Genomic DNA, 13,849 nt, shown 5'->3' with positions numbered 1-13,849 from the left:
CCAGGGGAGACACACAATCAGGGCGCCAACTTATGTCCTTCTTGGGCAACCAACTTAGGGGCAGTATACTCTCCCTCAGGCAGGGACGGGGACTGTCCCATGAGTTTGACCACTCAAACGAGACAAAAACAACCGGCACCTTCCCCTTTTAACCACCAAGCAGAGCTCATCCCTGTGCAGAATATTTTCCCTGGCTCCCATGTCTGGTCTGCCAGCCCGGGACTGAGCCTCCCCCAACCCCCCCCAATGCCAGGCGAATTCTCTTGCTCTGCTTAATTGTTAACCGTGAAGGTGCTTGACACGAAAACGCAGAAAAGAGGTTTCCACAGTAGAGCAAATCTTCCTCCTCCGTTTAAGGTTCCAAGGACTCGAGATTTCAACATCAGCCGAAGCTGCTACTTACTGTGTAACATCGACCAGCAGAAATATTACCACAGCACGGCGGGGTAAAGCAAGAGGCAGGCAAGATAACAACCAGTTTTCTTACCTTGTCTCTGGCGCTGCAGTTCCCGTCCAAGTGTCATCCGCCGTGCTCCAGGAACCCAAACCTTCTGCTACTGATGCTACCTTCTCTTGAGCCCCACGTTGGGCGCCAAACTGTTAAACATGCCCTCATTTAGAGCCAAATACGTTTGCTCTACAGATCCAAATTGTCTTAATCCTAGGATTTTACATGCATGGAAGAAACCACACTGACACCAGGTAAGGGTCAAAGCAGTTCTCATTTATTACAGGAAGTTAAGCAGTTTAAGTACATCAGAGGGGGGCATTCCTCTTGAGGATCGTGGCATTGTTCTATTGGCTAGAATACAAAAATAAAAAAGAACACTTGGCATCTGCTTTTACTAACTTTTGTATGTAACCGATGTAAAGATCTAAGTGCAAGCACCATATTGTAATGTCTTCACATTAACAGCAGTACAGCATACGTCCTATGACACATCAGGAAGGAGGGTCTTCTTGGATAAGGTGAAGCCTTTGTGCTTAGTCCCAACTTCAGTGAATAAGATGTTGTCTGAGAGCTGGAGGATATAGGGGCCATCTTAGTTGATCAAGAATGATATCCACAGCTCTATCGCTTTCTTCCCAGAATTCCAGAGGAGCATGTATGGCCTAGAAGTCTCCTCACACCGATTTAAGGCGCTCTCCTCCCAAGGAGAAATAATACCTCATAAAACCTGCATAGTTGAAATGGAGGTTAGGTCGTATGAGGTTCGGGCTGCTACGGTTTCTCCCCTTTTACTTTACACTGTTTAGATTGCATGCCGTCTTATCGGCATGTCAGAGTATGGAGTGCTAAATTCCATTAAGTCAGAGACCACATTACTTTAAACTAAAAGAAATTACACCACCAATGAGAAAAATCTCACTATCTTTTTTTGCGGGGCCACTGAACGGAACTACGGATGTGGACAGCACAGTGTGCTATCCACATCTTTTAGTGGCCCCATTGAAATGAATGGGTCTGCATTGAAATGAACGGATGCAGACCCATTCATACAGATTTGTGGATGGACCCTAATTTGACATCTTTTCCAAGGCTAATATGGCACAGTAACGGAGGCTCTTGCTTTGGTCAATCATGCTTTGTTAGTCTCAATTTACTCCATGGGAACATTTAAGAAGGCTGTGTTAATATTACTGCCTCTTGTATTAATTTCATATGAAATTCAGCAAACCCAACTGGAGACTAATGGGACAGTGGTGAAAAATGTCTTCCCAAAGTAATGATCTGCCTCTAGATATACTGTATATAAGCTAAATGATGGTTGACATAATCTATAACTAAAATAATTGTTGCTACATGTGACAGTCTGCGGCCGCAGATATATACTTGCGGTTTACAGTTGATTCCAACAGGGATGGCTTTCATAGCTAATCATATATAGCACCAAGGACAGAAGTTGTCAACTAACTTGATTTGTTTTTATGAGGAGGGGAGTAGTAGCCTGGACAGAGGGGCGGCTGTGGATGTAGTGTTTCTGGATTTTGCAAAGGCTTTTGATACTGTCCCTCATAGATGTTTAATGGGTAAAGTAAGGTCTATAGGCTTTGGAAAGTATAGTTTGTAATTGGATTGAAAACTGGCTGAAGGACCGTGTCCAGAGAGTTGTGGTCAATAATTCCTATTCAGAATGGTCTCGGGTGATAAGTGGTGTACCCCAAGGTTCAGTGCTGGGCTCTTTATTATTTAATTTATTTATTAATGATATTGAGGATGGGATTAATAGCACCATTTCGATTTTTGCAGATGATACAATGCTCTGTAGAACTGTACAGTCTATGAAAGATGTCCATTTACTACAAGCAGCAGACTTGAACACTCTAAGTGATTGGGCATCAACTTGGCAAATGAGGTTCAATGTGGACAAATGTCAAGTTATGCATCTTGGTAGTAATAATTTCTGTGCTTCATATGTCCTAGGGGATGTAACACTGGGAGAGTCACTTATAAATAAAGATTTGGGTGTCCTTGTGGATGGTAGATTAAATTACAGCATACAATGTCAATCAGCTGCTTCTAAGGCCACCAGGATATTGTCATGCATTAAACAAGGCATGGACTCGTGGGGCAGGGATGTAATATTGCCACTTTACAAAGCTCTGGTGCTGCCTCATCTGGAGTATGCAGTTCAGTTCTGGGCACCAGTCCATAGAAAGGACGCACTACAGCTGGAAAAAGTACAGAGGAGAGCGACTAAAATAAGGGGCATGGAGGGTCTTGGTTAAGAAGAAAGATTAAAAGAATTTAATTTATTTAGTCTTGAGAAGAGACTCCTAAGGGGGGACATGATTAACCTATACAAATATATAAATGGGCCATACAAAAAATACGGTGAAAAACTGTTCCATGTAAAATGCGCTCAAAAGACAATGGGGGCACTGCCTCCGATTGGAGAGGAAAAAGTTCAGTCTTCGGAAGCATCAAAGCTTCTTTACTGTAAGAACTGTGGAATAGACTTCCTCAGGACGTCACAGCAGGAACAGTGGAGAATAAAAAAAAAAAAGTTTCGATGAATTCTTAAAAGTAAACAACATTAATGCTTATGTAAACGTGTAGAAATCGGAGTCTCAATTCTTTCTGGGATTCTCATCCCCACCTATCCCTTGGTTGAACTTGATGGACTTGTGTCTTTTTTCAGCTGCATTAACTATGTAACCAGTAAAGTGAGGTAATTATATTCCTCCAGTTTCTTATCACCTCTCACTGTCAATGCTTCATTTACCGACAATCCGGAAACTATGTGCGATCATTAGTTTAGGATCATGATAAAGATTATACATGTCAGTTGATGTTTTTAATCATTCTTTCCTTATTTTTCTGACACTTTTTTTTTTTGCACTTTATTGTTTTTGTATATATGTAAATAAAGGGTAAGTTTTAAACCTAATGCGAGAGTTTTTTTTTTTTTTTGGGGCTTTCAGTGTTGACATAATCTCAAAGCTAATATTGGTATAAAAACGCCACAAAGTGACTTCAGACCTGAACTGGTCCTTAAAGTGGATTTTGGAAATTTTCTTAATGTTAAGAATTGCTTGTAAAATTCTAAGCCTTCTAGCATCCTAAAAAAATAAAATGACATTTACAAAATGATGCCAACATAAAGTAGACATATGGGGAATGTTAGGTAATAAATATTTAGAGGTATCACTTTCTGTTTTAAAAGCAGAGAAATTTAAATTTAGAAAATTGCTATTTTCAAAATTTGGGGTAAATTTAGCATTTTTTCATAAATAAAGGTGAAATATATTGACTCAAATTTATGCCCATCATGAAGTACAATGTGTCACGAGAAAACAATCTCAGAATGACTTGGATAACTTAGTGTTCCAAAGTTATTACCTTTTTATAAAGTGACACGTCAGATTTGCAAGAAAATGGCCTGGGCAGAAGAGCAAAAAGTCGCCCAGGGTAGAAGGGGTTAATATCCACTCCATTTTTTGTTTTTAACTATTCTAGAGAGATTAGCTATAACTTAGTAGCAGGGTGGTACAAAACGCCAGGGCATTTGCATAGATTACACTATTTATCTCATTGCTGGCCATGTAACTTCGAAACGGGAAGCATCTCCCATATTTCTAATAAACAAAAAAAGAATTAGAAAAATATATAAAATGAATTTTAAATCTCAAACCGCAATTTTCCTTGGAGCGCAGCAGGTCTATGGTAAGGTAGGTTAAAGTTCACACTTGGTCCTGAATATTTTGTAAAAAAAAAAAAAACTCGCAACTCCAGAACCATTAATGGAGATGTTGGTGTTCAAAGGCGCGCAGTCAGTATATTTCTAATGCGATCGGTCACTGGATTAAAGTCCGGATTTCCACTTCAGTCGATCTTAGTCTCCTAGATATTTATATAAGACAACTCGACATGGTGAAATACCGTAGATGTTCTAGTAATCATGTTTTTTTTGTTTTTTTTTATTATACTTACAAAGTTTAAAACTGATAAATTCATATAAAATCACATAAAACGCATCTAGTTCCTCCACCTGCCCGACCCGGGTTTCGCTCTCGCTTCATCAGGGGCAACTCTATACTGAATTGAGACATTTCCGCATTCCTCTCAACCTGATAATTTTATATTTATCTAGCATATCACCACAAAGGTCTTATCCCCATATCCATTCTTTCAGCTGATTTATCACGCATACATAGAATTTAAATCCCATACACACTTCAAACCTTTCCGTTCCGATCATGTTATGCAATCCCTCCAATCCCCAGTCCTTCAGCGATCTAGAGATATCCCAAAGACCGCACGTACCTCGAAACTATACATTCTATCGTTCTTCATTTTACACAGGTCTTGATATTAGACTTCAAGCTATACATTATTCCATTTTTCATTTTAAACGGGTCTTAATATCAAACTCCACATTTAATCCAATCTGTTGTAGTGTGCCCAAACGGTATGTCGGGGATATAAAGCAAATGGCTTTATATAAAAGAAAGTATCAAAGGAAAAATTTCAAAAGGCGATTGATCCTCGAGGTGGACATATAAAACGCCTCAAAAAGAGATCGTTGTTAATTTTATTATGTTGTGCAATCAGTAGATTATGGTACAAGCCTCTGCAAAAATATAAATTATTTATTATACAATTACTTAAATACAATCAAAGTTTAATCAGTGTAAAGTTCAATAATATGCAAGAACACACAGTGATATGCAGTATCCAAAACTCGTCACTAGATGGCACTAATACACAGACCAATGTATACACGGTACTTCTCAAACATAAAATGTAATACGATCCGTCTCGACCACAATCAGATATAAAACTCAATAATGTTAATAGATACAAACCCTTGCTCTCCACAAAACTATGACAAATCTCAGATAATTGGGTAGGATTGTTAGACAACTTAAAAATTATCAAGCCTGGTATTGACTATGGAATAAAATTATTCCAATCAGAGAATTTCCTCTGAAATCAATATTAGTTATTTTATTCAGTAATATGCATCTTTACTGAATAGTGACAATATTGATGTAGCGCTTTTAACAACTATACCTCCACCATACAACAGAGTTTTTTAAATATCAGACTAAATACTTTATATCAACACTACACAGAATAAAGTTATGCATTACCCGAGAATGCAGATGATGGGCAGAGACTAAGGGAACTCTGCTCCAAAGTCTGTCCTGGTTATTGGGATCTTTCTCCTAGGCTTTCTTTTTTTCGGTTTTCCTTGTTCCCCTGTCTTTTTTTCCTGTTGCTGTTTTCTTACATCGTGTGTGTGTGTGTGTGTGTGTGTGTGGTTTATGATCACAAACTTATCAGTTAGACACACCTTCCTAGCTTGGTGTTTTCCAATCATTGTTGGCTAGGCGTGTACATATGATAATGTCGGTGATGTCATTGTATTACCCAAAATGCATTTCTGCTGTTGGTGTAATGTTACTCATTTACCCCTAGGGGACACTATTACCTAAGCTATTAGGATCATCCTAGTAAGGGTTAAATATCCAAGTTTGACTTTATCTCACATTCTATACACATGACATATGGAACCTTAAATCAGAGCTGAGGGATTAATTTTGACACAAAACCAACTAAAACACAGACTTTGTGGTACCATTCGGATTTCTCACACTCTCTCTAATTTATGTTACAGATAATATAATGAACCTTGTTCTCTCAGAGATATGGGTCCCCTCTGTTACACCAACGGGAGATTGGTTAGTTAAAATAACACATCTTTCCCGGAACAGAGACTCATTAACAAAGTCAATATTTAAACTGTTTTCATTATACTCTAGGAATGTTTTGCATTCCTATTGAGAAATATATATCAACAGATACATAAACGTCCTTAATACGTAACAATATAAAACGATACATATGTCTTATTGATTTTTTTTTTATACAAAAACTAAGGTTAATTATAAGTGTATATAGATATTACAGATTTTCTGCTTCATTAATAGATACCAAACTGTAGAGGTAATTAGCACCAGCTGCATCTAGAAAATATCCTTATCTTAGTAATAAATCCATAAGGAGACAAGAATGCCTTTTCTCAGACTGGTACATCCATGAGAAGAAATCTTATGAACAGTGTCCTTTCCATGAACTTCTCTCGGCCATCTTTAAAATATACAACATGTAACAATATGGTCTCTTATGGGTCTAATCAAATCCACTATAATTAGGATATTTAGATAAATGTTATATACTTATGAAAATGCACAACAGGATCCTCCCCTCTCCACTTTGTCAGCACTTTCTCCAACCCCACAAATTTCAAACCCCCTGTTTTTTCTTATAGTGGGCTGATACTGTGTGTTTCCACACCTTTCTTAATGTTACGAATGTGTTTTTGCACACGTGTTTATTTTCTTAGAGTCCTTCCTACATACTGGAGGCTACGTGGGCACTGATGTGAATGCGTACATAGAAACCACAAGTTGCCATCACAGACATTGGCTGAAAAACATCTCAAAAGGCCAATTAAAAAGGATCCACCGTAATTGTATTGATTCACAAGATTATGATAAAGTACATTAATTGAACATAGGTTCCTGGAAAAGGGATATAAAAAAGGATTCTTAGAGAAATGTAAGGAGGAGGTGGTAAAAGAAGATGAATTTTTGTGAAGGATAAGGAGGAGGAACGAAGATTAGCTTTTTATTACACAATACAGTAGTAATGCAGGTCTGATAAAAAATGCTATGTAAAAACTGGTACAAGGGAAAAAAATGATCCGGTTTTGGGGGGAGTAATCCTAAAAAAAAATTAAAACATTACCTTCAGAAAAGCCCCAAATATTAAAGATAAATTGGTACAGTTTTTTTTTTTTACCCATTAATAAAAAAAATATAGAAAACACCAATTGACATGGTTTGGTTTCTGTGCACCTTGTAAAAACCGCACAAGGGTAAATCAAGTCAAACTGAGGAGGTTACTTCTAGAAGGAAAGGAACATGTTTTAAAATAGGAGAACTGACATGTGAATGTAAAGGGGTGATCTACATGCTGGAGTGCCCATGTGGCCTCCAGTATGTAGGAAAGACTCTGAGAAAATTAAAAACACGTGTGCAAGAACACATTTGTAACATTAAGAAAGGTGTGGAAACAGTGTATCAGCCCACTATAAGAAAGAACAGGGGTTTTGAAATTTGTGGGGTTGGAGAAAGTGCGGACAAAGTGGAGAGGGAAGGATCCTACTGTAAAAATAAATTAAAAAGTTGAATGGATCTACCGTTTTGGGCACACTACAACCGATTGGATTAAATGTGGAGTTTGATATAAAGACCTGTTTAAAATGAAAAATGGTATAATGTATAGCTTGAAGTCTAATATCAAGACCTGTGTAAAATGAAGAACGATAGAATGTATCGTTTGGAGTTACGTGCCATCTTTGGGATATCTCTAGATCGCTGAAGGATTGGAGGGATTGCATAACATGATCGGAACGGAAAGGTTTGAAGTGTGCATGAGATTTAAATTCTATGTATGTGTAATAAATCCGCTGAAAGAATGGATAAGACGTTTGTGGTGATATGCTAGTTAAATATTAATTTATCAGGTTGAGAGGAATACAGAAAAGTTTTGTCATCTATTCGCTATTTATTTATTTGGATATGAACATGCCAATTAGATGTTTTGTGTTGGGATTTGTATAGTGTATAAGGGATAATATATGAAATCGGAACTTTAGTTTCATTGTTGGAGTTTTTAGTAGCCATATTATGTATTAAGAATGTTTCTCTAAAAAGCTTTTATAGAAACCACCCATACCCTTACAAAAGGGTGTGTCTCAGTTCAGTATAGAGTTGCCCCTGACTAAGCGAGAGTGAAACCCGGGGTCGGGCAGGTGGACGAACTAGATGCGTTTTTATGTGATTTTATATGAATTTCTGTTTTAAACTTTGTAAGTATAATAAAAAAAAGCATGATTACTAGAACATCTACGGTATTTCACGATGTCGGGTTGTCTTGTATAATATCTAGGAGACTAAGAGATCGACTGAAGTGGAAACCCGGACTTTAATCCAGTGACCGATCGCTTTAGAAATATACTGTCTGCGTGCCTTTGAACACTAACATCTCCATTGATGTTTCTGGAGCTGCGCGTTTTTTTTTTACATAATATCTCCCATATTTGGTTTGTCTGTGATAAAATTTAAATATACTGGTCCAAAACGGAGAAAATACTGATATTCAACTTGAATCAAGTATGGTCCCTGTTAGATCGCTGATTGTTTTATATTTGATTAAAGTGCATCCATCCGATTTGTACCTATGGATCTGGTTGACCTGTTACATGTGCACTTGGCAGCTGAAGACATCTGTGTTGGTCCCATGTTCATTTGTGCCCACATTGCTGAGAACAATGAAGCTTCAATATATGCAAATAAGCCCCTCTCTGCAACTGCCACGCCCTCTGCACTTTGACAGGGCTAAGCAGTGGAAAGGTCATCATGCCTGGACCTGTCAAAGTGCAGAGGGCGTGGCAGTTGCAGAGACTCTAGGTGTAATGGTAACGCCCTCATTGCTCCTAGAGGCTCATTTGCATATATTAAAACTTCCTTTTTTCTCAGCAATGCAGGCACATATGAACCTGTGATCAACACACATGTGCACTTGGCAGCTGAAGGCATCTAACAGGTCAGCCAGTTTCATAGGTACAAATCTGCTGACAGATGCCCTTTAAGGCAGCAAGGTCATTGGTTCCTAGAGATGGTCCTTGTGATAGTTTTCTTTGTTATATTCCAAGATTTGGGCTAAATGGAGCAACTTTATTGGTTCACATAATAGTGCAGCTCTTATGGTTGCTTGTGGTTCTTTTTTTTTATCATATATAATATATAGTGATGTGCAGCCTTCAGTAAACACTTTGACATGCTCTCTAATGAATGTTCATTGCCATTGTTCGTAAACCCTTTCAGTTATTTCTGGATATTTTTGTTTTTCTGTGTTTTTGAAGATATAAAGAAAATACATTTTAAAAAATAATTGTGATTCAGGATTAAATGTCAATGTCTCTTTGAAAGCAATGTGACAATTCTTTTGCTTGCCTTTCAGTCCAGTTTCAGAGTGGTGGGCATACAACTACATTTATCATTAAGGTCCGTCATCCCATCATCCCGAAGCTATATGATATGGGACCGAGTAAATGTAAGTAACACCGTATATTACAGGTTGACATGTACCTGTCATCTGCAAGCAGCATGTTAGAGCAGGAGGAGCTGAGCAGATTGATATATATTCAGTGTGTATATTGTATTAGATTACAATCTTTGCTCACAATGGGCATCAGTCTAGTGGGCAGTCCCAGCAATTTTTTTTATCGATCCTATGGTGAAGGGTGGATCCTCCCATTGGACTCATAAGACTAGAATAAGCAACATTATTGTAAGACTAAATATTCTCCCATCCAACGAGCTTCTGCTCTAACATTTGGCCAGCAAATAGACAAGCATGTTCAACATGGCAGGGTAACTTACCTTTTAGGCTACCCATGATAAAATCTGGCACTTCTGGTCCTCCTTTTAAAAAGTCTCTTGTCTCCGAGTTTCAGTTTAACAGATTTTACAGGGATAAGAGAAAAAATAGAAATGGTGGAATACGTGCACAGACAGCTAAACAGAGATGTGCTGTCCCCATCTTTTAGCGGCCCCATTGAAATGAATGGGTCCGCACTCTTTCCTCAAAATTGCAGAACGGATGTGGACCCAGAACTACGGTTGTGTGAATGCAAGCAAAGCTCTGTACATTGAATAGCTTCTGTGCTTGGTAATGCAGCTCAGGCCATTCACTACAGAGGACAGGTCATCGGTATAAAAGTCTCGGATAACCACTTTCACTGTAGCTTGCTGGAACTTAATGAGGGAATTATCAGCTGTCAGGAAATGAAGTCTGGCTGATGGAAAATAGTTTCCTATTAGATTATTAGAGGATTAAAAGCAGGTCGTGAATGGTAAATAATGAGGGGATTATGGTGCATTACTAGATGTAACCTCAGCAGTAAATTGTCTTGTGCTGTTTGGCACATGGATTATGGGCATGGGGTGAGGATGCTTTGTTTCTCATACGTGCTTCTTTCCAATGAAGTTAGATTTGACTGTTCAGAGGATGTGGGAACACAGTGGTGTTCTTAACCAGCCTGAACGCAGCCACTTGTCCCTGCGGTATATCAAGTGTCAGCACTCGAGATGCACAACATGAAGTATGAATTGTGAAATTTAACTTTAGTAAAAATGTATTGAACTGCTTAAATACATTACAGGGAATCTGTCACCATGATGTTGGTACTGGTTACTGGTCTGCTGACTCTCCAACCTATGTCCAAGGATCGTTTTTCACTTTCCCCAATAACCACTCTGACACAGCTGTGGATTTTAATCAGCCACAGCAGCAGTTTTATTATTTACATCTATACAGATTATGAACATTACCGACGAAGGAAGGTCCTCGAAGCGTAAAATAATTAAATCCCATATGGGGAACTCCACCTTGCCTCCAGCCGTTAAACACCAGCTAGGAGGCACTAACCTATGGACCCCTTAAATCCGCCACCAACCAAGGGAGTCCAGCCCCAACTGTAGGGCACTTCCATCTTCGGCAACCTGGCAACTTCGAGGACCTCCCACCACTACCAACACGCAGCCTTGAAACCTTAAGCCTGCGTGTCCCTCCACATAAAGCCATCTCAATGCACCCTTGCAACCCCAAGCACCATAAGTAGATACCCACAGCATTTAAATTCGCCTCATCACCCCTCCAAAACTCACCCACCCCTTGTTCCAATTACCGATGCCGAACTACCACGGAACCGTTACGAGCCAAAAACCTATTCAACTTGATTCTGGCCTTATAAATTTTTTCCACAGACCGAGCCTCTCTCCACACCTTCCAAGGCACTATGTAAGACCAAACCCTCAACATCCCTCTCCGACCAAGTGATCGCAGCCGTGCCGCTGCCCTTGAAAAAACCCAATTGGTGAACCGCTGCCCTCAAGGCTCCCCAAAACACACAAGAATGGCCTAAGATCCATACAAGAGCTGATGAGGAACCGGAAAAAAAAAACAGAAACACACTAGCGCCACCAAACAAACATAAACCACCATAAAATATCCTAAACAGAACCCCCAACCCGTGACCTACCCAGCTAGACGTAAGAGCAGAATCTCCTTGATTCCCAACGGCCAATTTTACAAATAACCTCCTCTCCCAAGCCTTGTTGAGCCGCTTCCGTAGCCGCCCTTATCCGGAAAGAATAGCCTGTATAGTCTCTGGGATCTAACGACAACGTTCGACGCAAAAAACGGCAACAAACTGAAAACGAGACAAACGCGTCCCATCTGCGTGAACCAACAACGGTTAACTCACCCGACGCCCAACAACCCCATAATCTGCTAAACACTTCACCGGACACATCACAACCCGGAACACAAAAAAGAACCACACGACGGCCTCTACCTTCCACATCAGTTTTTAAACTCCTAAACCCAAATTCCACCCTGTCACCATAAAGGTCGACATCTTCCCCAAACAACCCACCCGGACGGTTAATACTCCCATTAACTTATTCCCCAAGCCGAAAACCCCCAAAAAAGGCTAACGCAAATGCTAAGCGAAATAAGACCTCAAAGTTTGAATGACACACTATCCCCCAAATATGACAATACCTAAAAAATTAAAGTTCCGTGACTGAGCCCACGGTTTTTCCCGCCGCCAAAGGAACCCCAAAACCTGCAAATACTGACTCCAAAGTGTGCAACAATAACTAACAGACCCCCGAAACAGGAGGGCCCAAACACAAAAAATCATCCAAATAATGGATGGACCGGCAACCTGAAACGTCAACCTCACCCACTCCAGAAATGTACAAAGTTTCATAATATGCGCACGAAGGCGAACACCCCATAGGAGGGCACAGGTCCACGAAATAACCCCTTTCCGGTAACAACCCAACAAATGCATACACTCTGGATGCACTGGAAGCAAGCGAAACGCCGCTTCCACATCCACTTTCTCCAGCAATGCCCCAGTCGCCGGACCCATTCCACTGCCGCATTAAAGGAGGTATAGACCACAGAACAAAGCTCTGGGTCGATACAGTCATTGACCGATGTGCCACGTGGGAATGGGGAATGAGCCTAAATGTATCTTTTTTTTTTTTTTTTTTTTTGCACTACACAAAATGGTGATACCCTTAAATCTGATATCGGGGGCACTGCAAACTGACCTGCCGTCCTGCCCAATTGCACCTCCTTTTCCAACTTATTAGTAACCACCCTGGATATTCCCTCGCTGACAGCAAATTCCTGACACCCAAAACTGCTTTTTACAGATGCTGCTCTCCTTTTTACAGATGTTAAGCCCTTTGTAAACTTTAAATGCCCTATTTTGTCATTTATTGCCCTTTTTACAGTATCTGTAAGCCATGGGAGGGGGGGGGGGGTTAATTTTAGCCGTTGCTTGTTACCTGAAGGAATAAATATTTTTGTGCAATTACTCAATGTGGATTTAGAGCTCTCCCATTTATCCTCAATATTATGTGACAGTAGCTGCACCCAGTCTATGCCCTGAAATGCTGCCCTAAACCCAGGGAAATTAGCCTTTTTAAAATTGTGTTTTTGCTCTGCCTGACAGTTTGCGTCTTATAGTTTAGGGGGAATATGATTATATTGTGGTCACTATTACCTAGTGTTTCTCAAACAGTAAGGCTACTTTCACACTAGTGTTTTTTGCGGATCCGTCATGGATTTGCAAAAAACGCTTCCGTTACAATAATACAACCTCATGCATCTGTCATGAACGGATCCGGTTGTATTATGTCTTGTATAGCCATGACCGATCAGTCTTGAACACCATTGAAAGTCAATGGGGGACGGATCTGTTTTCTATTGTCAGAGAAAACTGATCCATCCTGACACACAATGTAGGGACGGATCCGTATTCTGACACAATAGAAAACTGATCTTTCTCCACATTGCGGAAAGAAAAACACTGCATTTTGGTGCATTCCGTTTCGTTCACTTCTGTCCCCATTGACGATGAATGGGGACAAAACTGAAGCGTTTTCATCCGCTATTGAGATCCTATGACGGATCTCAATAGCGGAATTGAAAACGCTAGCGTGAAAGTAGCCTTACATTTCCAGCAAGCTCTGCATAATTAGAAATTACCAGATCTAACAGAGCATTGCCCCTAATGTGATCTTCTACAAACTGGCCCATAAAGTGGTCTTGCAGCAAGTTGAGGAATCTTCTCCCCTTTGCTGTTGAGGCAGAACCATGACCCCAGTCAATGTCTGGAAAGTTAAAATCTCCCATTATGACCACTGTACCAGCCTGTGCCGCCCGCTCTATTTGGTTATACAGTTGAGT

General features: G+C 39.9%; 1 protein-coding gene across 1 annotated transcript in view; it reads left to right on the top strand.

Moving 5' to 3' along the window:
- The window catches only part of B4GALNT1 (beta-1,4-N-acetyl-galactosaminyltransferase 1), a 241,814-nt gene that overhangs the window by 181,189 nt on the left and 46,776 nt on the right, over nucleotides 1–13,849 (top strand). Inside the window, exon 7 of the mRNA XM_040425765.1 lies at nucleotides 9,539–9,631. Coding sequence (XP_040281699.1) covers nucleotides 9,539–9,631 — 93 coding nt within the window. The remainder of the gene's footprint in view (nucleotides 1–9,538; nucleotides 9,632–13,849) is intronic.

This window comes from Bufo bufo, chromosome 3 (assembly GCF_905171765.1).
Source record: "Bufo bufo chromosome 3, aBufBuf1.1, whole genome shotgun sequence".
NCBI classification, from domain to species: Eukaryota; Metazoa; Chordata; class Amphibia; order Anura; family Bufonidae; genus Bufo; species Bufo bufo.
The sequence above is the reverse complement of the archived record's forward strand: the minus strand, read 5'-3'. Positions and strand labels throughout refer to the sequence as shown.